The sequence below is a fragment of the Hibiscus syriacus genome, unplaced genomic scaffold (genome assembly GCF_006381635.1).
Source record: "Hibiscus syriacus cultivar Baekdansim isolate YM2019G1 unplaced genomic scaffold, ASM638163v2 tig00116971_pilon, whole genome shotgun sequence".
Classification (NCBI taxonomy): domain Eukaryota; kingdom Viridiplantae; phylum Streptophyta; class Magnoliopsida; order Malvales; family Malvaceae; genus Hibiscus; species Hibiscus syriacus.
Window position 1 is genome coordinate 5,100,011 of NW_024063495.1, and position 26,658 is coordinate 5,126,668.

The 26,658-nt window shown below is 37.2% G+C and overlaps 1 protein-coding gene across 1 annotated transcript; it reads right to left on the reverse strand.

The window, feature by feature from the left end:
• Window positions 1-1,461: 1,461 nt before the first annotated feature.
• On the reverse strand, window positions 1,462-25,207 carry LOC120192055 (beta-adaptin-like protein C). Its single transcript, XM_039194907.1, has 15 exons — window positions 25,001-25,207; window positions 24,229-24,426; window positions 23,275-23,388; window positions 22,915-23,165; window positions 22,447-22,582; window positions 22,151-22,330; window positions 21,929-22,021; window positions 21,599-21,810; window positions 21,397-21,460; window positions 21,100-21,279; window positions 14,303-14,395; window positions 2,740-3,128; window positions 2,315-2,504; window positions 2,032-2,235; window positions 1,462-1,876 (listed from the first exon to the last, which is right to left on the reverse strand). The coding sequence occupies exons 1-15, from the start codon at window positions 25,085-25,087 to the stop codon at window positions 1,577-1,579; spliced, it is 2,691 nt and encodes an 896-aa protein (XP_039050838.1). The 5' UTR covers window positions 25,088-25,207; the 3' UTR covers window positions 1,462-1,576.
• Window positions 25,208-26,658: the final 1,451 nt, after the last annotated feature.

Below are 26,658 nucleotides of genomic sequence, written 5' to 3' on the forward strand. Positions count from 1 at the left end.
TTTGATTTGAAGTCCGCTCAGCTGGAGCGCACTCTAAAGCCCCGCTTCCGGATTTTAGGATTCAAACTGTGGGCCCCTCTTGCGTAACCCCACATGTTCCCTCTCCTTTTGTATTTCGTACTCATTTTTATTTATTTTTACAATAATATATAAAATATTTATTCAAAATTATATATATATATATATATACTTCTCCAGTCTCTAAAAAAAAGTTTCAGTTCGTATTATATATATTTACTTTTGAAAATTGCTATTAAGAAGTACTTTCAAAAATAATTTTAAAATGTATTTTTAGATTGTTTGGTTTAAAATTTTAGTATCTGATATTGTTGTCGATAAATATTTTTAATAACATATCTATTTTAAACATGATGCTCTAAAATAAAAAAAATTAATTATCAATAATAAAATATATCAATTTAACTTATTGTAACAATATTTTTAATAATTTATTAATTGTATTTTGATATATAAAATATTAATTTAAAATATTTTTAAATGATTAATATAATTTATTTGAGAAGAAATTTTCTAAAATTAAATAATATTTTATGCTTATAATTATAAATAATAAATAAACGCACATTTTTATGAAATAATGATAAATTGTTAATTATGTTTGATAGCGTAAAGAAATAAAAGGTAGATCGATGGATGGTAAAATGGATATTTTGCTCCAAATGAAATTTTGAAACCAAAAAGCTTTGTTTTCCCAGCTTCTACTTTTGGTTTACAAGTGCGGTTAAGAAGCAAACTCTCATATATATATATATATATATATATGAAAAAAACGAGGTGTTTGGTATTGATTCTAAGTGCAAACGTACCTTTTAATTCAAACACACTTTTTAAGCGCTCCCAAACGGGCGTAATGTATTCCCCCCCCCCCCCCTAATTTCTTCCGAAAATTATATTTTCATTGCCATTCATCTATAAATTGAGTGTTGATACCTTCAAAGTTTTTTTTTAATTATTTGGAGTTTTATATATTCCAGAATTCCTCGAAACCTTCATAATTTTATATTTTTCGGATAGCTCCAACTCTTTAATGTGACTTCTGGTAGACTCACTGTAAATTAATATATAACAATTAAATCTATTGTCTATAACCTATTAATAACCCTCTTCATCCTAAAAGGGACTCTCTCTTATTCCTTTTAACATCTCTCTCTCATTGTTCATTGTTATCTTCAACCCGATTATTCGCTCTTTTTCTATAGAACAAACAACTGCGACTTTTTTATCTAAACTAGAAAAGGATAAACTGTCAACAACCGACAATCCCTATTTCTGCCTATAAGTTCAGCATAAAGTAATAAATTTTTTGTGTATTATTTATTTAAACTTGAACGCCTGCTCCATATTGTAAAATTCTTTGGCAGAAAATGGAAAGAATGATGATTAAACTCTCTAAAAATTGTGAAATAAGCAGCAATCAATCGAGCCCAACATACCCCACGTGAGCCCAACAGAAAACACATGAAATTAATAAATAGATGGGAAAAGAGGGAGATCAGCAAGAGAAGAATGCGTGACAAAATTTTCAAAGGATATTCCAAAACAACAGAGGAAACAATCAATTCTTGAGGAGTGATTCGATGGATTCAAAAAACATCGGAGCCATCTCAGGATTCGGAGTCTTGATAGCGCATTGAACTCCGGGGCTTCCGATAGCCGTTGTAAGTTCGATCAAGAATGGTATGCCTCGAGGGATTTTAGCAGAGAAGTAGAACACATCTTGATTGGCCTGTTTGCGCTTTGCTATAAAGAGCATATTCGATGCAGCTAGTCGGTCTAGGGTCGCTTTGGCACTGCTCACCACGATACCTGGAAATTCTTTTTGGACCTCGTTTGAATCAGGTATCAATCGCCATGTCTGCATAACAGGAAGAAATCATTCAATGTGAATTGCTAGAAAACTTCAAAACTTGGGGAAACATCAAGGATTTGATGAAAGACCCTTTCAGCAGGAGCGATCGCTCCTATGTACCATAAGAAACCAAAGCAATATAAATTGAACAAATTTGTTACCTCAAGAAAACTAGTTCGCTCCATTCTGCCATCCTCGACAAAAAACACATGCAACAAGATTCTGTCATTGAAGTACCAGACTAGCTGCTGATTATTTTTCACGGCAACCTGCAGAAGAGAGCTGGGAGGACCAGCAGACAGATTCTGGAACAATACCATTGGCAGCAGTGCCCTTGTTGATGCTCCTGGTGGCAAAGGGGGAACCTAAGAGGCAGTACTGATTAAACCCCAGTAATGTAAAATAATGAACTAACTGAAGTTCACAAAAGCCGTGAAAATTTACCTGAAGAGGTCCAGCAGCTGCTAGACCAAAGGAGTTTTTGTTAAACTGAATCATGAATCCATCTAGTGTGACCTGTGTGTTATTCTCAAACAGTAAACTGTAAAATATTTGACCATCCTGCCGAGCCAACTGGGCACTGATTTGCAAACCCTGTCCAGTTGATGCTGGCAGTAAAATAGGCAAAGGAGGGCTGAAATCAAGAAGAAAAAAAAATTACAGTTAGTGCAACATATAGGCATGTATGTATAGCTACATTGATATAACCCCAGTAACATAAGAAATCTGTGAAAAGCTACAGTTTATACTAGTATTAAAAAACTTCGATATTTTAAAGAACATTGACCACATTAAGAGCAAAACATTCTTGTAGATAAAAGAGACTTTTATCTGAAAAACTAACATGTCATGCATTCCAGCATTCTTACCCGGAAGGTGCAGCCAGCTGATCAGTAGGGACAATTGCATTGTTATCAACGCCAATCAGATCCCCTAACAAATCAGGCACTGGAGCTGGGGGTAGCTGCCTAGCTGCAGCATATGGGACACTACTTGAACTAGCTGGCGGTGATGCAGCAGCAGCAGCAGCATGAGAAGGTGAATCAGAATACCCTGTTTCATGTGCATCAGGGTGGTCACCATCTTCTGTTTTATGGGTTGCCATCTTTGTACGGGTCACAAAAGCATCTGGAGGTTTGTGATACACAGAAGATAGTGTAGCAATATTGGCTAGAAGTTCATCAAGAAGAGATGGATCGAGTTGGTTTGAATCATCACTGATCACTGGTTTCTCAGCTAACACAACATCCTTAGCTGCCTGAGAAAAAATTAGGAAGGCTCAACTACGTAGAACTTATTGCACTTTATCAGATGTGTTGATAAAGAGTAATCAACATAGTGGAGAAGAGAAAAGTCTTAAACGTATATTGATAGGTGAAAGTACATCTTGCTTTTATAGGAAAAGTTAGGAGTAAGTGTTCTATTAGAAATAAACTACCTAATAGTTATCCTTATCTATTTAACTAGTAGTTATCCTTATCTATTTAACTCTCTAAGAGTTAGTATTATATTAAATTACTAACTAATAAGACTTATCGCATAACTTACACTCCCCCTCAAGTTGGGGAGTAAATGTTGAAAAAGACCCAACTTGGATGTAATCTCATCAAAGGTAATTCTTGGAAATGCCTTGGTGAGAATATCTGCTAATTGATTCTTCGTTGAAACATAATTGAGCTTCACCGATCCACCATTCACCTTTTCAGAGATGAAATGTTTGTCGATCTCCACATGCTTCGTTTGGTCATGATGAACTGGATTCTTTGCAATACTTATTGCAGATTTACTGTCACTTTGAAGTTCAAAACATTTGTTGGCACATAACCCTAGCTCGGTTAACAGTTTTTGAAGCCAAATTCCTTCGCAAATTCCAAGTGCCATTACTCTAAACTCTGTTTCTGCACTACTTCGAGACACCACAACCTGTTTTCTGCTTCTCCAAGTAACCAGATCCCCAAACAACTGAACAATAGTCAGTTGTAGATCTCCAGTCCGTTAATTCACCTGAACAACTTGAATCTGAAAAAAATTCTTATTGTTCTATCATCACTCTTTCTGAAAATTAACCCATGTCCTGGTGTCATTTTCAAGTATCTTAGAATTCTATTCACAACCTCTAAATGTTCTTCTCTCGGATCATTCATATATTGACTCACTATACTGACAGGGAACGCAATATTACGTCTAGTAAGTGATAAATAAATTAGTTTACCTACTAGCCTTTGATACTAGCCTTTGATACTGTTCTTTGTTCACGAGACTTCCCAATTCTTCTTTCCTTAGCTTAAGATTTGCTTCCATGAGTATATATCCTTTGATTGATCACTATTCTTTCTTTTGACCTTGCAACCTCCATGCCAAAGAAATACCGTAAAGTTCCCAAGTCTTTGGTTTCGAGCTCCTTTGCCAGTAGCTTTTTCAGTCTTTCTATCTCCATACAATCATCATCTGTTAGAATGATATCATCCACATAAACAATCAAAATTGCTTTTTAGCTCTTGGAAATTGCTTAAAATCCATACAAGGACTTTAGTAATCTGCATGCTTTTCCTGTATTACTCTTCACACCCAGTGGAATTAGCATATATACTTCATCCTCCAAGTTTCCGTTTAGAAATGCATTTTTGATGTCCAACTGATGAAGCACCCAATTCTCATTGACTGCCAATGACAGTAACACTCTCACAGTGTTTAGTTTTGCTACCGGAGCAAACGTTTCTTGAAAATCAACTCCAAAAGATTGAGTAAATCCTTTCACCACTAATCTTGCCTTGTATATTTCAATGCTACCATCAGCTTTGTATTTTACCGTGAACACCCATTTACAGCCGACTGATTTTTTATCTTTCGGAAGATAAACTATAATACAAGTATTGTTGTTTTCCAGTGCCTTTAATTCCTATTCTATTACCTTTTTCCACTTGGGATCTTTCAATGCTTCTTCCACCGTATTTGGAACAATAATGCTATCTACATTGGCTGTAAAGTTCTTAAAACAAGGCGTTAGCTTTCCATATGCAACAAATCTATCAATTGGATAATTTTTGCATTTTCTTACTCCTTTCCTTTGAACAATCAACAAGTCATTATCATCAATTAAAACATTTAATTTAGTGGAAGAACTCTGATTACCTCCTTCATTCTCCAAAGGATTCTCGTTCGGTTCCAGTTCATGACAGTGTTCATGCTGTGTTGGAGACTCGAGATTAGGTTCGGGGATTGATTTAGATATTAGTCTTTGTCATCTTTTGTAAATCAGCAATTCGGATTGAGGTATTTGAGGCGAAGTGATATGTTGATCATGCTGAGGTAAGTATGTTTCGGTGGGCTGGTTTGGCAAGGATAAATTTTCTGGGTTCGATAGTGCTGTTTGGTATGGCTGGAGCGATTTTTTAGGCTGATTCGACTGGTTCAGCGGTGCTGGTTGGTCAAAAGGAGCTGGCTGCAAATCAAGTGACAATTGTTGTGAGTCAACAAATTGATATTCATTATATGACTCCCCCTATATAACAATTTTAAGGAAAAAAGTGTTATTTCAAAGAAAGTAACGTCTATGGTAATAAAGAATTTCTTAGTACGAGGACATTAACATCGAAAGCCCTTTTGAGTCAAAGAATAACTCAGAAACACACACCAAAATGTTCGAGGATTTAATTTGGACCTGAATGGAACATTGTTATGAACAAACAAAGTACAACAAAAAACTTTAAGGGGTAACAATGAAGTCATTGGTTTAAAATTGGGAAAATATTAAAGAAAAACATCTCTCTGACACTTAAATTGTAACGATTTACTAGGGAGACGGTTAATCAAATAAGTGGCAATTAAAAGGGCTTTCCCCCAAATATAGTTAGAAACATTTGTGGAAAAAAGAAGAGACCGAGTAACCTAAAGAAGATGTTTGTTTTTTCGCTCAGCAATCCCATTTTGTTGAGGAGAATTGACACACGAAGTAAGATGAATAATCCCGTTTTCCTGAAAGAAAGAACCCAAAACATTGGCAAAGTATTCACGACAATTGTCAGAATGAAACATTTGGATAGAACACTGAAATTGAGTTTCAACCATCTTATGGAACCGTTTAAATATTTCACAAGCTTCAGATTTAGTTTTCATGAGAAAGGTCCAGGTAGTACGAGTGTGATCATCAATAAATGAAATAAACCACTGAAACCCATGTAAAGATGAGACCCGGGATGGTCCCCAAATATCATTCTAGATCATGGTAAATGGTTTGGACGGTTTATACGGAGAAGGTAGATAAACACTCTTAATTTGTTTAGCAAGTGGACAAATATCACAAGAAAAAGATTTAGGACTTTTATTGACAAACAAATGTGGAAACAACCTTGCAAGATAAAAGAAACTGGGATGTCATAAACGAAAGTGCAATAACATAACATCGGTTGAAGGTTCAAGTAAAGGAAATTGATGTATAACATTGAATGAAGCAGGTGATTGGGAAAATAAAATTGCTGGAAGTAGGTAAAGACCCCCACAAAGTCTAGCACTGTCAATCACTTCCCCGAGCTTGAATCCTGAAATTCACAAAAAATCAGAGTTAAATTTCGTGGTACAACATAAATCGGCAAACAACTTGCTAATGGAGATAAGATTGCAAGTGAGATTGGGAACATAAAGAACATGAGATAAAAAAAATGTCCGGATTTATTTGAATAGACCCATCACAGGCAACACCAGAAAGAGAACCATCTGCTGTTCGAATATGAAAGATAGACGAGTCGGCATGAAAAGTGTGAAAGAGCCGAAGATCACCTGTCATATGATCACTTGCATAAGAATCCGCAATCCAAGTAGGAGTGGCAGATTTATTAGCCAAAGTAGCAGAAGGAATTCTACCTGCATGTATGGATTGCGAATGAGTGTTTAACTGACTAAAAAACTGCTGCAACTCTTCCATTTGTTTTTTAGTAAACGAACTTCCTTGTAAACCAGCATTCACAACACAATTTCCTTGAGTATCACGTTGTTGATGCTATTTTGAAGACTTCCCATCAGTAGGCTTGCCATGTAACTTTCAACAAGAATCCTACTGTTAATTTCCTAAAAAGGCTACTTTTAAGGCCTTTGTCACTTAAGTTATTGTTTGTTTAAAAGCTCATTTTAGTCATTTTAGAATCATGTAGTTGCATTTGTGGTGGTATTGCTATTTTATCTCTTAAGGGTTCTGTTTGAGAGAAAGATGCAGTTGTTTATGGTGTGCAGGGAATAGCAAGAAAAAGGATTCTTTGAGAAGTAATGCTGCAACATCACACGTTGCTGAAGCATATTGAAATATCTTGGCATTTCTGGCATAGAAAACGACAAAAAGATACAGTTGTACGAGAACAACTGGCTCTGCAAGTGAAATAATGGTTGTAACCGCCTGCCAGAGGACCACTGCCACCTGGAGGATAAGGTTCACATACAAGGTGTGATTCTAGGGGTATGAGGGGTATTTTGCACCCAACAACCTCATCATTACCCCTAGATATTTTTATTATATATGACACCTCACAAGGGAGAGAAATACACGCATACGGGCAGAGCAGAGAAAAATATCCCATTTTTATTTTCTTTTTCCTTTCTTCTTCCTTGGGTGTTCCTCCACTGATAAAGCTCCAAGGAGTGGCGAGCTAGTGTCCGAGAGGAGCTAGCGAGCTAAGGTGGTTCGTGGTGGCCGAGGAAACCTCCGGTGGCACGCATCGAAGGCTTCTTCTCACTTCCCTTTGCTGCTATTTTTCTATTTATTTTTGGGTTGTTAGAACGAATATTTTATGGCTTGTTCTGTGGATATTTCGAACTCCACCATGAACTAACTTATTTGGTGGTTGTTTTAATTATTGTTTAAACTTTATTTTAATGGTGGATTTATGTTTATCTTTGGTATATACTAGCTTTGCTTATGAATGCTTCATCATCTAGGCTTGTAAGAGGCATGAGAGTGTCAATTTCTTAGATGAAGGTTAGGTGTTCGAGAGAAACCTAAACTAAAAATACTTGTAGTATTCGAGAGAAACACAAGACAAAATCATCTTAAGCAATGGCTACAGTGTTTTCAAGGGGCTTTGAACCGGCCTAGGAATACTATATCCTAATCTCTTAGTACTCGAGAGAGACTAGGATAGGATTTCAACGACTAAAAATAGTGTTTTTATCAATAATGTGGGTTGCCAACTTCATTGAGTGAGAGCTGATACCATGGCATCCTATTCTGTTAGGTTTCTTTGACTAGAGATAGCGGGAACACTTTTGGAAAACCCTGTCGAGTAAGTAAAGTTAGCTAGCTTAAATATACCTGAGAGATAAGTTTAGCATCCTTAAATCAATCCCTACCAATCATTCCAGTGGAAGCTTGTCGTGTGAGGATTATTTACTTATCATTTTATTTGTTGTTTATTTACTGTTTTTATCATCTTTCATTGTCTTGACATTTCATCATTTTCAATACTAAACATTTGCTCTTGCCACTGTAATTCCATTTGCTACACCATCAGACCATCAATCCATATCCACTAGCATAAACATTTTCATTGCCGTGACATTGTATATATCAACACTAACTATACATAGATAGAATAGTGCTTTGCTTTGGTTATACTTTTGTAATTTCACCCAATCCCTGTGGAGACCATACTCATTCATCATTTTATTACTTGAGCGATTGTGTATACTTGCACATTATTTGCGTATAATTTTATAGTACTCGCAACACGCAACACCTACAGATGGCCAACCTTCTTACAGTAGTCACACCAAGGTCTCCCCTTTTTTGGCCGAGTAATAGTTTGAGAGTGAATGAGCAATACAGATCCTTCAACGGGCTGCGAATTAGGAAGCATAACTGTACGTCGATTTTCTTCGCGTCGTACTTCAAAGAACACTTCCCGGATTGAAGAAAGAGGTTTGAGTCCTAATACTCGTCCCCAGACTTCATCAAGATCCCGATGCAAACCAGACAAAAACTGGAATATCTGACATTGTTCAACAATCTTCTTGAATAGACGGGCATCTTCTACACACCTCCATTCATGGGATTCGAACAAATCAAGTTGCTGCAATAAGCGCGACATTAGAGTAAAATATTGAGTCACAGTCATGTTGTCTTGTTTGATATTGACAAGTTGACACTCAATCCCAAATAGGGCAGCCGAATTTTCCAGATTCGAACAGATCTTGCTTTTATAGGAAAAAAAGTAATCAATATAGCGGAGAAGAGAAAAGTCTTAAACGTATATTGATAGGTGAAAGTATATCTTGCTTTATAGGAGTAAGTTTTCTATTAGAAATAAACTACCTAGTAGTTATCCTTATCTATTTAACTTTCTAAGAGTTAGCATTATATTAAATTACTAACTAATAAGACTTATCGCATAACTTACAAGATGTACCTCTAAATGTACATTCATGTTAGCAATGACACCTGCATTCAACAATGGTTATTTATAGCAACCGCCTTTATCTAAGGATTGAGATTGGGATGGGCTGTTGTCATGTCCTTGAATTTTAGATCAATAGTTTAGTTCAAGGGAGACCAAAACCTCAGGACTCATTAAAAGAGAGACCAAGATCTTTTAGGGCTTTTTTAAAGAGTTCTGTGTTATTAGGAGGTTTGTTGAGGAGAAAAAGTCTACAATTTTATTTTTACAAGAATCTAAACTGGAAGTTGTAAGTCCTTTGTTAGTAAGGAAAATGGGGGGTAAAATACTCACTGGTGCAGTAGTAGTTCCTGCTGTGGGTTCTGCTGGTGGTTTAATAACTCTGTGGAATCAAAAGGATTTTGTGGTGAAGGAAGAAGTCATCCACAGCAGATTTGTGGCATTAAAAGGGTTAATGGAAGGAGTTCCAGGAATTTGTTGTTTTATTAATGTCTACGGTCCGAGTGTTGATGCAAACAAGGAGTAGTTTTTTAGGGAGTTATCATCCTTTTTGGAACAACTTGATTGCCCAGTGTGTTTAGGAGGAGATTTCAATGCAGTATTGACTCAGGAAGAGAAAGATGGAGGAGCAGTGAATCCGGTATCTGTGAACAGTTTTAGAGATTTTGTTAGTCAGGCGAATTTGATTGATTTGCCGTTATTTGGAGGTAGTTTTACGTGGTGTAACAATAGGGAAGTTCCAACTTTTGAGAGGTTGGATCGATTTTTGGTTGATCATTCATATTTTTCGTATTTTCCAAAATTAAGCCAAACCTTGTTTCCAAGGTTTGTCTCTGATCACAATATCATTTTGTTGGAGAATAAGGAATGTAATTGGGGGCCGAAACCGTTTCGGTTGTTTAATTATGTGCTGGAGGAAGAAGGGTTTAATGAGATAATGAAAACAGAGTTGTTTAAATTCTGCAAAGGGACGAACCCGATGTCCATATCCAAAGTACTTAATCGGGTGAAGGATTTGGCAAAGAGGTGCCAGGAAAAATCAGAACGTTGGAGAGAAGAATTCATGATATGGAAATGGACTTGCAACAAGGACTTCCCATGGTGTCTATGCAATCTATTGTCGAAGCAAAGAGAGAATTATGGGAGCTACAAAAAAAAGAAGAATCGATTTGGATGCAAAAGTCTAGAATAAAGTGGAGATTGGATAGAGATAAGAACACTAGTTTTTTCCATCATAATGCGGCAGTAAGAGGGAGGATAAACTGTATTAAATCTCTTAAAGTTGACAATGTAGTCACGGTAGATCTCAATGTTATCAAAGCTTCTGTGGTGGAGTTCTTCAAGGGGTTGTTTAATCAAAGGAATACTTTGAAGGTTGAGGATCTAAATCTGGATTTTCTTAGACTATCGGAAGGGCAGTGTCTAGCATTGGAGAAGCCATTTTCGGAAGAGGAAGTATGGGATGTTATCGTTCATTCGGATAGTAATAAAGCTCCGGGACTGGACGGTCTAAATTTAGGCTTCTTCAAGAAATTCTAGACCATTATGAAGGACGATGTGATGCTGTTTTTTAAAGATTTCTATGTGGGGAAGGAGTGAGACTCGGAGGTTAATCATTCCTTTATTTCTCTCATTCCTAAGAAGGCCAATCCGGAGGGGTTGGAAGATTTTAGGCCAATTAGCCTAGTCGGAGGGCTATATAAAATTTTATCAAAGGTTTTAGCTAGAAGATTGAGTTTGTGCATTAACGATATAATGAGTCTGTCTCAATTTGCTTTAATTCCGGGAAGGAACATATTGGATTGCTCGTTTATTGCAAACGAATGCATTGACTTTTGGAGGAAGAAAGGGTTGAAGGGAGTAGTCTTCAAAGTGGATTTCAAGAGAGCCTATGATTCGGTTGATTGGGACATTTTGATGAAAATTATGAGCAAAATGGGGTTTGGTGACAAGTGGAGGTCATGGATGTATCAATGTATGTCTTCAGCATCCATTTCGGTTCTAGTAAACGGGTCACCTACAGAGAAATTTCACACAGCGAGGGGATTGAGACAGGGTTGTTCGTTATCGCCTTTGCTGTTCAATATGGCCGGTGAGCTACTGCATCTGTTGCTTACTAAAGCAGTTGACATAGGACTGTTTTCAGGTTTCGATGTAGGTGTTCATGATAGGGCATTTAAGCTTTCGCATTTGCAATTTGCGAATGACCTTAGAATTTTCAGTAAAGGCTCTATTCGTGATTTGAGGAATGTTAGAAGAGTGTTATTAATATATGAGCTACTGGTGGGGTTGAGGATTAATCAAGTTAGAATTTATGGTATCAATGTTGAGGATGGGGCGTTAGCTACTTGGGCGAATGATATTGGTTGTTCAGTAGGAAGTTTCCCATCAGAGTATCTAGGTTTACCCTTGGGCTATAAGAGAAATTCGGCTGCCATGTGGGAGCCAATAGTGGAGAGATTTCATAATAAGTTGAGCGGTTGGATGTCTAATTCCCTGTCGCTTGCAGGAAGGGTAGTACTGGTTAAGTCAGTGTTGTGCTCACTCCTTGTGTATTTTCTTTCCATTTTCAAAATTCCAGCTTCTGTGCTAAAGAAACTAAATTCTATCATGGCTTCATTTTTGTGGGGGGTGCAGCGGATAAAAAAAAATCCACTGGTTAAATTGGAGTTCGGTTAGTTGTCCAAAAAGATTGGGGGGTCTAGGGGTCCCGAATTTATTACTCTTGAACAGAGCATTATTGGGGAAGTGGGTTTGGAAGTTTGCATCAGAGAAAGAGTCTTGGTGGAAGAGGGTGGTATATGATGTTTATGACATGGATCCGAATTGCATAATGATGGGGAATTCGTGGCCAGCCCGTGCATCATGGATTTGGAGAGGTGTTGTTAAAAATTTCTTTTCCGATGATGGTTTTGGGGATTATATTAGGAAGAATATGCGTTTGAAGACAAGGGGAATTATGTGCAGTTCTGGAATGATGTATGGTTGGGTGAAGTACCTTTGAAAATACAGTTTCCTAGACTCTATGTTCTTTCGAGCAACAAATCGGGTAAGGTGATGGAGTTTAGGGTGAATAATGGCGCTGATTGGGTGTGGGACATTCAAATGAGGCGAAATTTGGCGGATTGGGAGGTTGAACAGCTGTTGCAATTGATTTCTATGTTGAACAATATCTCAATATCGCCATCTGAGGAAGACTGTTGGATTTGGTCAGGGAATGGTGAGGGTTGTTTTTCAGCTAAATCTTGTATCAACATTTTCCTTGATCAAGATGGTATTCAGCAGAAGATGGAGACCTGGGAGAGGCATATTTGGGCAGGGATTGCTCCTCCACGGGTGGAGACTTTTGTCTGGCAAGTTGCTCACCAGAGAGTGGCGATGAAGGAGGAATTACTGAAGCGAGGTGTGGTAGGGATTGATGATCCTTTATGCTCTTTGTGTGGTAAGGAAATGGAATCAGTTACGCATTTATTTTTGCATTGCGAGGTAGTATGGGGTCTGTGGGCCAGATTATTGAATATTTGGAATTTGTCCTTTATGATTCCAAAGAATATCATGGACTTCTTCAATTTGTGGGATGATTTATTTCCGAATTCTTTGATCTGTAAATTTATTCCAAGGGCGTTGATGTGATCAATGTGGAAATGCAGAAACGAGGTTATTTTTCAGAAAGTTAAGCTGGATGTGGTGAGACTGTTCTTTATTGTCCGTTTTAGAATAGCTTCCTGGTTTGTTGCAAAGTTCAAGGATGTGCATATACCTTTAGACTCTCTTGTGGGAGATTTAAAACTTGCTGATCTGGTGGGTAGACAAGGAAATGGAAACTCTAAACCAATTTGCTGGGTCCCTCCTCCGGATGGGTTCTTAAAGCTAAATGTTGATGGAGCGATGGTCAAGGGTTGGGATAAGGGAGGTATTGGTGGTTTGATTCGGGACAGTAAAGGAGTGTTGCTTCAATGGTTTTCAGAAAGAGTCGGGGGTGGTCCTCCTATCTTGGCAGAATTATTGGCGATTAAGAGGGGGTTATGTCTTCTGGAAGATTTAAGTTCTGTTCCTAATAAGAGGTTTATTCTTGAATCAGATTCAAGCAATGCCCTAAAATGGATCAAGAATCCGGGTTTATGCACTCCTATGTTTCAAGTATTGGTGAAGGAGATAGTCTCTCTTATGGCAGGGAAGGATATCATTATCAAGCATATTTTTAGGGCTGCAAATTGGGAAGCTGACAAATTAGCTAAAGATGGGATAGGGTGATGTAATGGTTTCTGTCTGATTGTATTGAGTAGAAAATTTTTTTCCCTATGTTTAGCTGTTGTGTTTAAGTTTTATGTAATTTATGGTGGTGTTAGCAGATGTTTAGGGTCTGCCTTTGTTGTACTATTGTTTCATCTAATAAATTCTAGGCACTCTTTTTCTCTTTTCCTTGTCCTTCATGTTACTTTTATAACATGGAGGTTGAAAAAGGTGGTTTTTAATGAGGCCTAATCTTCTATAAAAAAAAAAGAGTTCTGAGTTATCTTTATTTATTTTAATTTGGTCTCTTAAATAGATGTTACATTAGTTAAAATAAAAGAGTTACTAAATTCATTAAAAAGCAAGTCTCCTAATATAAGGAAAGACTTCTAATATAAAATACTCACAAATAAAATCTCCTAATACTTCTAACAAAATACTAACTTCTAATAAAGTACTTATAAACTATTTCCCGATAATAACCAAATGATTAACGTTAAAAATAATATTGGTTATAAAGGCAACCTGTAACAGCTGGATTGAAAGAGGCCACCACATCGGAACATAAAAGACCCTTAAATAAAAGTATTTATGTAGCTAATCATGTAGACATGATTAAAGGATTCCTAAAGCAGAGCCTAATAATATAGTATGGCTGACTTAAGAGCAGCTTTCAAAATGGAGATGAATGAGCTTAAAGCAAAATACCTTTGTACCCTTCCCCTCAAGGTAAGAAAAGGCTCTGAATTGAAAAATGACTCAATTTTGGAAATTAAATTCATAGAATAATGAACTACAATTTGTTAGGGTAAAATCATACCTCAGGATCAGTTGATAGAAGGCGCCAATAAATGTATGCACGGTCCCGTAAATCAGGATTGTCAGTTTCCACAGTAGCGTTATTCAAAACAACCTATAAACAAACCCAAATCATAATTAGGCCTGGGATGTGACGTATCAATATAACAAATCTTCAGCTAAGTAAAATAAGTAACAGACACAAAAATTATAACAACAATGCTGATAACACTGAACGATGATACTTTATGCACTTTTTTGATAGGAATTGAAGGCCTCGTTAAAAAACCCCTTTTTGATTAAAGGAGCTTGTAGAGAAGCTCCTTAATCAGCGGAAGGAGGAAAAAAGTGCCTTAAGATTTCATTAAACATAAGAAATTACAAAAGATACATCCAGAGAGTCACCCCCAACATAAACAGAAAACCAAAAACAACCAAAAACAACCCTATACAACAACACTAAGTCAGCCTTCCATCTTAGCTACAACAACAGCCTCTAATTTAGCTGACCAGTTAACCAATCTTACAACACCAATAAAGACTTAAAGCCTAAATTTGGCCCGAAATACAACACAAAACAAAACAACTATAAAGGAAGTCAAATATATCAACTGACTCATTCCATAGCAGCCAAATTCTAACACAAAAGCCATGAGCTTCCACACGATAAGAGTCCAAAAAAGCAAGCTTCGAAAACACTCTATCCGCCTTTCTATCACTTATTGCTCGTCTTGTCGTCGGAGACCATCCGAACCTCCAACTCCATTATCAGTAATCATATGCGAATCACCTGAAACTATTCAGTTCATTTTGTTTCTTGAATCAACACAATCTCACACTTATACATCCAACAATCCTCCTCAATTCAGAAGATCCTCATCTCGACCTACTTCCTCTGAAAACAGCTAAAATCAATAGATAGGGAATGTTACACACTTTCCTATTCTTCCACTGCTATAATTTTCCGAAATCAAAACCACTTTTGAGCCTTCAGACATTATACCCAATTCTTTCCCGATCTGTAAGGTTTCTTTCACCTCCTTCTTTTGTCTCTGCCACCTTGCTTGAAAGTCAGAATCAGATAGGGATTTGCCTTCAAGTTCAGTCAAATCTTCCTCGTGTTGCACCTTCTTCTGATTATTCTTGCTTCGACAGTATCTAGTCTTCCTTTGGGGAGCCACATATTTCTCTTAAATTATTTGGAGAGAGCTATATTTATTATTTTTCCCCTCCTTTGCTCTCTGGATCTGCCTGGAATTGTGCATGAAAACGTCGTCCCTCAATTGTGATGACAAGCAAAGGCTCTGGTCCAAATCCTCACATACTATCCCCGATTTGGGTTTTCCATCCACCCGGTCAACCACAACCACATTCTGTTGGGCTTCCTCACCCTTGGATCTTTTGATAGCACTATTTGAAAGGCCCATATTAATCACATCCTCCACCACCTTTGACTCTAATCGATCATCCAAAATGGGCAAATCTACCTCGTGTTCCACCACTTCCTCGATTTGCATTTGAACCTTCCCCTGACCAGCAATAATATTCCTCAGACCCATAATTATTTCCTCCTCTATGTTCCTTTCCTCCTCGTCCTCACCCGACAAGTTGTTGCCTCTACAGGATTGAGGAACGAATCTGGTTCCAAAACTCAAGAGAGAAGTGGGTTAAAGATGGAGACCGTAATTCTAGATATTTTCACACATGTGCCAGCATTAGAAGGAGGCTAAATTCTCTAAACGCTATTAAAGTTGATGGTGTTACTATCAAAGATCCTTCTCTTATTAAGACTTCTATCAAAGAGCGTTTCTTCAAAGCTTTTAATTGTTGTTCAACTTTGGAAGTGGAGGATATTCAGTTGAATTTTGCTAGAATTTCTGTGGAGCAGTCTCTTTTGCTAGAGGAGTTTACGGAAGCTGAGATTTGGGATACCATTAACTCGTGTGATAGTAACAAAACGCCTGGGCCAGATGGGTTGAACTTGGGTTTTTTCAAAAAAATTTGGCCAACCTTGAAAGGTGATATCCTGAAATTTTTCCACAATTTTTTCTTGGGAAAAAATTGGGAACACGGCATCAATCATTCTTTCATCACTCTTATTCCAAAGGGTTCTAATAATGGGGGGTTGGATGACTGCAGACCTATTAGACTAGTAGGAGGGATGTATAAAATTCTGTCCAAGTGCCTTTCGAGAAGATTGAGAGGCTGCATGAATGTTATTATTAGTGATTCTCAGTATGCTTTCATTTCTGGGAGACAAATTCTGGATTGTTCTTTTATTGCAAATGAAGGCATTGACTTCTGGAGGAAGAAAGGTTTAAAGGATTGTGTGTTTAAGGTGGATTTCAAGAAGGCTTATGACACCGTTGATTGGGATATTCTCTTTAAAGTTATGTCTAAGATGGGGTTTGGTTCAAAATGGTGCGGCTGGATTCGTAAATGTGTTACTACAGCTTCGGTGTCTGTTTTAGTTAATGGGGTCCCTATGGATGAATTTGCTATGGCTAGAGGTCTTAGGCAGGACTGCCCCCTGTCCCCTTTGCTGTTTAATTTCGTTGGAGAGCTCTTAAACTCACTGCTGTTAAAGGCAGTTGCTGAAGGTTTGTTTTCTGGTCTGGTGGTTGGCAAAGATGAGGCTGTTCTGAATTTATCTCATCTGCAATTCGCAGATTATCTTATAATTTTTTGTACTGCTTCAAAGACACAGCTCCTTAATGTGAAGAGGGTTCTTCGGGTTTTCGAAGTAATGTCAGGCCTTAGACTTAATCTCACTAAGAGCAAATTATTTGGTATTAATATCAGTGAGGATGAATTATCGCAGTGGGCTAATGCTGTTGGGTGTTTAGTTGGGCACTTCCCTTCGGACTATCTGGGATTGCCGCTTGGTGCTAGGAGGAACTCCATTCTTTTGTGGGATCCGATCGTCCAGAAATTTCATAAAAAGTTAGCCGGATGGAAAGCTAAGACTTTGTCTATGGCAGGGAGAGTGGTTTTATTGAAGTCTGTCTTGTGTTCCCTACCCATCTATTTCATGTCTTTATTCAAAATTCCCTCCTCGGTAGTGACAAAACTAAATTCCATCATGGCCAGTTTCTTATGGGGAGGAGGGGCAGAGGTTAAAAAAATCCACTGGATCAATTGGTCTACAGTATGCTCTGCTAAAGAAGTTGGTGGTCTTGGCGTTTTGGATCTCAATCATATGAATAGAGCCCTACTAGGTAAATGGTCGTGGAGGTTTGCAAATGATAGGGAATCTGTGTGGAAGAAGGTAATTTGCACTAAGTATAATATGGACATTGGATCTCTGTTTTCAAGGATAATATTCCTTCTCATTCTTCTTGGATCTGGAAATCAGTAGTTCACAATCATTTCAATGAGGATCAGTTTGGAGCCAGGTTTCGAAATCAGTTCAAAGTTAGAGTGGGGAATGGTGAGAGAATCAGGTTCTGGTTTGATAGTTGGGCGCTTGACTTCCCTTTAAAAGATGTTTTCCCGAGACTGTTTGTCCTCTCTTTAAATAGGGATGGGAAACTTAATGAGTATGGACAGTTTCGATCTTCTATTTGGTCGTGGCATGTTAAATTGAGAAGAAATTTAAGCGACTGGGAGCTGAGTCAGTTTACCGATCTATTGGCTATAATTCACAACATAACTCTTTCTTCTGAGTTGTCTAATGGGTTGGTCTGGAGAGGGAACGGAGAAGGAATTTATTCTGTTAAATCCAATGTGAAGTCTTGCTGTCCTGTTTCGACATCAGACCCTTTTTGGATGAATAATATTTGGATGGGTTTGGTGCCTCCTAGAGTGGAGGTATTCTTGTGGAAGGTGGTGCACAACAAACTGCCTGTTAAACAAGAACTTCTAAGGAGAGGAGTCTCCTCTATCGGTGATGTTGCTTGCCCCTTATGCAAAAAGGAGGCCGAATCTCTTTCACATTTATTTTTCACTTGTGTAGTGGCTTGGACTCTTTGGAACAAATTTTTGAAATTCTGGGGAGTGTGTTCGGCTTTGCAGGACAATGCTAAAAGTTTTATGGTTGCTTGGAATGATATGGTGTTAGACTCTAAAATCTGGCCCTTCATTCCGGGAGTGGTTATATGGACCATTTGGAAGAGTAGAAACGACATTGTGTTCGATGGGGGAAGGGTATATCAGACTGATCTGTTCTTTTTGGCAAGGTGCAGATTGGCGAATTGGTTTTTAGCAAAATTCAACGATGTTTCTATTATGGACTCTCTTATTTCGGATCCTACTCTTGGGGATTATTGTTCCCTTTCAAGGTCCTCGATAATCAAAACTGTGTCTTGGTCCCCCCCTCCAAAGGGTTTTATAAAACTTAATGTGGATGCAGCAGTGAGTGGTGATTGGAGGAAAAGTAGTGTGGGTGGCATTCTTAGATTGGAGGATGGCTCGGTGAAGGGTTCTTTCCTAGAGGCGGCTGGTCCAGGTCCTCCGCTGTTGGTGGAGATTTTGGCAATTAAGAAGGGTTTATCTTTCTTTGAATCTTTTCTTCTGAGGGTTCAGGATCGTCTTATTATTGAATCTGATAGCAAACTAGTAGTGGAGTGGGTCAAGAACTATGATCGATGTCCTGTTGTTTATAGAGTTTTAGTGAGAGATATTGGTTTTTTGTTAAGAGATCTAAATGGTATTATTAGATGGGTTCCTAGATCAGCTAATGTTGAGGCTGACAGCTTAGCTAAGGCCGGTATCGGTTAGTTCTCAGTGTGTATGGATTCTTTCAGCATTTGGGTTTATTATTGTAAGGGAGAATTCTGTTGTTAAACATTATGTAACTCTTGTTTAGTAATGGTTATTAAGGCACTCTTTTCCTCCTTCCGCTGACTAAGGAACATTTTTTTGTTCCATTAATCATGAAGGGGGTTTTTAACGAGGCCTATCTTCTTATAAAAAAAAAAGTTGTTGCCTCTAGTTCTGTTCCCCATACAACATAATTGACTGTCTTCTTCCTCAGAACACCTCTCGGAATTCTTCTCCTCCGATGAGTCCACGCTTCTTCCTGCCGATGATTCAGAATCGACTACCACCACACCTTCTTTTTCTTCCCGCTTTCGAAACAATGAATCACTTATAATTGATGGAAATTCCACTACTCTAATTCTAAATATATCTCTACCTGCTTCCAAGTCTACCACTTCATCAATTAATTCTTCCCTACTAGTTGCTATCAGAATAGTCATCTCCTCGCAGCCCAATTCTTGAAGTGCGTTTTCTGCCATCGCTAAGCATTCTCCCCATTGTTGTGCTATCTTCTTAAAGGTGCTATGGTTCCAGCAGTGAAGCGGCACTCCAAACAGTTTAATCCATGTTGCTCTTTCCGACGCTCTGAATGATTCTGACCAAGGTTGAACTTCCTGAAAAACTTCATATAAAATAGACCAATTCTGCTCCTTCAAGATTCTGTATAACTCTTCATCATCTATTTGCAATAAGAAATCTCTCCCTCCCAGGAACTTGGTCTTAATTTCTCCTAGACCTCCTGTTTGTAATCTGTCTTCCACCTGACTCAAAGAGCAAAACGTCGCCATCGTTCCTACGAGGCACTTCTGGAGCTTTCGAACAACTTCCTCATCTACATCCCCCTGTATTAGCCTAGTCCTCCTTCTTGCTAGTTCCTCCGGACTTTCTCCACTAATGTTTTTTCCTTGTTCTACCCTGGTTGTAGCATTGGAAGTAGATGGATAATTCAATTTCCAGTTTTGATTCTTAGCTCCATACCGAGCTTCGTTGACTGATAAATCGATATCCAAATAACCAGAATCCATTTAATCTTTAGACTGCTCTAACTGTGTCATCTCTGTTGGAAAATCTAACAAACCCAAAGCGCTTTCCTGTTCTATCATTTTTCCTTGCTATATAAGAACTAATCACATCTTCATGCCTCCCGAATAGTTGACTCAACCCACTCCAATGATATCTAGGAGGAATGTTTTGCATGAACAAAGTTACTATCTCGCCTTCCTTCCCTGAGCTTTGAGACATTCGTCCTCGCCAAGCAAGCTTGGTTTTGCTATGCTCAAAAGCTCTTCCAGTTCCAGCAATTGTTTCAGATCAGCAGACTGCCGTAAAGCATGTTCATATCCTTGCTCCCAAACAGTTGAGCCCAAACTGACAGAATGAGAGCAATGGACGGATAATCTGTAGCACCCCCGGTAATGTCAAAGAACCCAGTAACGTCGGAACAACCTGGTCGACGCAGAAAGACGGCTGAACAGTAGTAGATGGCGGAACAGAAGTAGACGACGGAACAGTAACAGTTTCTGGTAACTTCGAAACAGTAAAAATCGAAATCCCGGAGAACAGCAACGGGTCTCAACTCAAGGATAGGTGGGTTTTGGTCGCCAAATGACGCAGAGCTTGGTGGTGAGGCTGTGTCGAACACAGACGGCGGTTGGTGGCTAAATTCGACAGTGAAGAAAGTATAGATCTGCACCGATTGGAAGACTTCATCGCAAAACTAAGCCCAGATTTGGAATCTCCATAAGCAGACGATATTCCCTAAGAAAAATGACGTCGAACGGAAATTGGCGTGCGGCGGCGGCGGACGGTGGTAGACGAAGAACGGTGGAAAGTGGATAGTTGACAACTGATGGCGGTGGTCAAGGTTGTGGTTGGGTTGAGCGTTCAGTCATACCCACGTGACTTTTTTTTAAAAACTGGAATCTAGAGAGAAGCGGGACGTTCTCTCACTATATACTTTATGCACTTTTCATTTTAGGCAACTAGGAACTTGCATTGCAATGTGGCAAAATCAGAACATATAACTCAAAATGTGCATAAATACCGCAAATGCAAGACCTGAATCATCTGCTGCGGGCCTTCAGTTGGCTTCTTCAGAAAAAGTTTCACTGTAGCAGTTAATAGTTGCAGTTGAACTTGGGGAGGCTCTTCTGGGAAACTCTCCAAGAAGCTTTCAAGAAGCTCATCAGCATTGTCAATTCTTTCCGCATATTCTCCAATTATCCATATCATTGATGCCTTAGCAACAAGGAGGTAAGAAGAGCAACAAAAGCAATGAGCTAACAAAAAACAATTTACAGTAATAACAAAAAACATTATGCTGATATTTTTTGTAAATATTGAAACAAAAGGTACCTTAGCTTCTGGTTCATCTAAAGTGTCCAAGCTCTCACAGAGGGTTGCGATGATGGATTCATACCTGTGAAGGTTAGTAGGAAATCATCAGCAAGGTCCCAAACATGAGGTTTCTATTGCTATTAAAAAAATGCAGTGACATGAGTTTTACATTTTCGATCATGTTGCAACATAAAATAGAAGTAAAAAAAATGGGACATACGTGTTAGGGTATCTTCTAAAGATATCTTTGATAACTATAATAGCCTCTTGAACAACATAGTTTACTTTAATCTTGATCAACTCAAGCAGAACACTAATGCACCGTTCAGCTGCTCTATCTAACTTGATAGCACAACGACCAATGGCACGGACAGCCTTTCTCACAAAATCTACATCTACTTCTGTGGCATATTCTTTAAACTCCAATAAAAGCTACAAAGGTATTTAGTGAGAGAACATCTTAAATTAGGACTTTATATCAAAATTAATACATCTTAAGTGTATAATAAAAAAAATACAAATAAATCCATCTGCACCAAAATTTTGATACCTGGTCTATATTCCGGTCAGAAGCAAGCTTTATCATTATTTCCAACTTTTCCATCTTCACATAAATTGGGTCATTATACTTGCAGAAGAACACCTAGAAAAAAATAAGTAAGCATATAATCAAGGCTCCTACAACGATAAAGAAGCATAGACATCAGTCAAGCAAAAATGTAAATGCATGCGATTGAGCAAGCATGCAGATATTATTTCCATATCAGTTCACCTTGATTTCATGGGCAAGAATTGTAGGTCGCTTTTGAATGATTAGGTTGATATTCCGTAATGCAACATATTGTATCTCAGGTTCTGAAGAGAGTAATGTAACAAGAGGAGGAGCCATCTTTTTGCAAAGATTTCGAACAATGTCAGTACTAGTGATACGGTCCATTTGTTGAAGGATCATCTGAAAGGCAGAAAAAAGAAAGGAGTAGGCACAAAATCATGACATGCTAATAAGTAGATTGATAAAAGACAGTCCTGATGCTTAAACAAAATTATCAAATGGAAAACAAAATCCACCTTAACAGCCGAAAGTACAACAGCACAATTAGCATGTTGAAGTCGTGGTGTAACTCTCTCCACTATATTTTCTGCTTCACGAGCATCACTTGCCTTGTATCGAGAGAGAGCATCAAGTATAAAAACTTGGCCCCACCTGATATGCACCATTATCAAAATGAGATGGAATAAGCACAGAGTTTACAGCCAAAACCCAACAAAAGAAACAGTAACTAGATCAATGACTTGATTAAGCTGTCTTTTTAGAAGATTACAAAACAGCAACACATCCATCTCAACAACCATGCTAATTCCATACAGACTAACTTCTGAGAACGAAACCGTAATGTTCAAAAATCATGAAAATATAAAATGCCAAAATATCTATTAATTCCTACTTTGCATATAAATTAATGCAATGCCCTTATTGTAGCTATTGGGGAGGGGGGGGGTGAAGCAGTGCCATAGGTTTCAAACCATTGAACTTACTCAGTGCATTCGTTAAGAGCAGTAAGGAGCTTTGAGAGTGTCGGAGTAGTGATTTCAAATACTGGTCTACAACTATGCTCTTGGATCTCAGAAAGAGCTGCCACAGCATTAGCTACAACCATTGGATTGTTGTCAGATATTAAGTCCTTCAGAGAATCTAGGAACCCCCTATCCTCAACTAACTCAGAATTTATGTCATAAAGTTTAGCAACACATATGGCAGCTGTCTTGAGAACATACGGATCATCATCCTGTTCAAATATTAAGCATGGTAAGAGTAATACGTGATAAAAAGAAGAGCAAAAAACAGAACAAAAAAATATTGCTATAACTTGGTAATATAATATAACAGAAGCTGACCTTGAGGCACCTCTGAAGGGGATCACAGAGATATTCTGTGATTTTATCAACACGAATGCACCCCATAGTCCGAACAGCCAAAGCACGAATGAGAGGATTTGGATCCTGTGAATCCTGTTTATGTACTCACAAAAATAAAAGTTCATTAGATATCATAAAGTATCATTACAGAACCTTAAAACAAACATAACATGTCAACCTAACTCCCTATCATGATTTCGATCTTTGAGGCAGACACAATGACAATAGGAAGGTCAGACATGACAATTTTTGAACCTCCTCTTAATACGGGCATTGTCAACCAAAAATATACTTGCAAGAAATTTTTAAACACCCAGTATGCTCATAAAAGAAGATTACAAGAGACATCTTTCATGAGAAAAAGAATACTAAATGATTCAGAAAAACATGTATAAGGAGAAATGCGGTAACAAGCACGTTATGAACAACACTTATTTAAAACTAGAATGATAACAAACTTCCTCTTCCAGTACAATTAAAATATAATCAGCTCAAGTAACTAAGGAAAAAAAGGACAAGAGCTGTATAATCTATTTACTCATCTACGTAGGGCGTTTTACTCAGCCATTTGCACGGAATTTGACTGACTATCAAAATAATCATATAATACTACTGTCTTACGAGAAGAAAATTATTTGGCCTCGAAAGCAAACCACAAAGAAAATAAATCGACATTCGCGAATGGTTGACAATCAGTTTCAAACTGTGCGGAATCCTTCACTACAGTCCTAAAAGGTTTTAGGATCAGAATACACAGCTTGAGCAGAAAAACAAGTGACTATCTTAATCAACACATATTTTTCTAATTTTATAAGTTCATATAATGGCAATAGCAATATCCATGTAAAATGAATATATATATATATATATACACACACACATCTTTTAACCTGTGGTATATTGTAAAGATGAAGTGTTTGATAAATTGCATACCTTTACAAATGTATTTACTGCAAGAATTGCAAGATCGGGCTGGCTTTTAGCATAATTTATGAGATACAAATACACAAGCTTTTTCAGCTCCAAATTCTCAGTTTGCATGCAATTCACTACATCTGTGAACAGCAACGAAACATCCTTCCCAACTGTCATTGCAGCAATAACCTTTTTCACAGCATCTTTTCTTTTATCCTTCACAACACAGAAAAGAAGAGCATGATTACAATCCCATAAGATGCGACACAAAAACACATGTGCAAAAATATACATTCAAATTTGTTGGATTACAGTTTCAAGTCCTTTCAAATGCTAATAACTACAGGATTGAAACTAGCTTAAACCTAAAAAATTCTTCACTAAAATAATTTAACTAAAAGAAAACCAAGAAAATTGAAATTGTATAACGGTTAAAGTTCAATGAGGACAGATATATAAATCTAATACAAACGAAAACATGATATAAGGAAAAGCATAACCAATTCTCAAATCAAGTAGAATTGATCCTTATAAAGTAAAATGAAACTTTCTTTCAGTTTACAGTTATGTACCATTATCGGCAATTAATCGAGAAAAAGAAAACATAAAAAGGCCACATATCTAAGACATAATTCAGTAAATTTACACCTCTAAAAAACAAAACGAAGCGTAAAATGATAGATCTAACGAGAAAACATAGAGTGGTCAGCTAAAATAATTCCAAAACGAAAACGAAGGGAATAAAAAGAATCAGATCAAGAAATGTAGATGGATTGATATATGTTGGTACCTTGTACTGAGAATTAAGCTCTTCCTTGAGCTCAGGGATTTCTCCCTTCTTCGTAGTCGAGAAATACTTCGAATCGTGCCCGCTCATTTCTCGATGTAAAGAGGTCTCCTCTTGGTGGTTGGCGTCGACGAAGAAGAATAAATTAAAGTAAAACGGAAACAAATCAAACAATGAGCGAACAACTGCCAGAGAATCGGAAAGCTTATAATTTTTAAGTAATAACTATTACATATTTTTAATTATATAATATATATATATATATATGTTTATATTAGATAATATATATGTTTATATTATATAAATAATTCTACATTATAAAATTTGTAACTTTTGGGAAATTGGACGACGAAAACATGATTGAGAGGCCAAAAAGTTCTAACCTTCTAAGTTTGGTTCTAGAACGACCATAGACGATGACGGTATGCTAAAGAAGTTCTGATGATGCCACTATTTTTAGAAGATGAGAGGATTTAGATGAGCAAGAATGAAGAAGGGAGAAGAAACAAATTTAAAATGACTTACAGTGGGTTTAAACTTGACTCAATGAGTACATTACCAAGCTTGACGAACTATTCTTGAGGAAATTAATAATATAAATAAATTAGACTTGTCATTTTTCTCTAATGTGGAATTTTCTCTCGCCTCCTCTTTTCTAGTGTTTAAATCTTACATTGAAAATAGAGAAAAAAATGCAATGTCCTCAACTGCAAAATTCCTTTTTCATTTTATTTTTTTAATTTTAATGTGTAATATTATTTGTATTTCAACCTTTTTGTTTCAAGCTAAGATAATTTTTGGTTGGAAATCTAGGATTTCATACTTTGTTATATCCTATCACAGATAACATTTGATATTGAGAAATTAATTATTGGTTCAATTGCATCAGAGCTCTTCAAAATCAACCATTAATTCTAAATCTTTCAAAAATTTCAAAGTGTTTTGAATGAATTTGTAAAGTCTCAACCAGGTTTTTGCGTTGCTGAAAAAGGAAAAAAGATTACAGTCCAACTTTGGTCGATCCGTTGTGCCATGTTGAGTTCAAGTGGATTAGGCATGTAATCCTTCCACTGCAAAGAGCGAGAGGTGATCGCTACTCTCTTAAACTATTTGCTCAAATCCCATAGCTAAACTATTTGCTTGAAATAGGCAAGCCTAAGTCGACCAAAAAAAACTTGACTCAATAAGTTGAAATTGTATTCCAACATCTCAAAGACAAACGGGTCACAAACTTATGTTACCAAGCACAACAAACTATTCTTGGGGAAACTAAGAATATAAATAATCTAAGACTTGTTATTTTTCTCCAATGTGGGATTCTCTCTCGCCTCCTCTTTCCTAGTGTTTGATCTTTCATTGAAAATAGAGAAAAAATGCAATGGCCTCAACTAAAAAAATTCCTTTTTCATTTTGATATTTATAATTTTAATGTGTAATATTATATATATGTCAAGCTTTTTGTTTTGAAGCAAAGATAAATTTTGGTTGGCAATCTAAGATTTCATAAAGGTTGTCGTACTTAATTGTGTCATATCACAACAACAACATTTGATATTGAGAAATTAATCATTGGTTCAATTGCATCATAACTCCTCAAAAGTAACTATTAATTCTAAATCTTACACAAATTTCAAAGTGTTCTGAATGAATTTGTAAAGTAT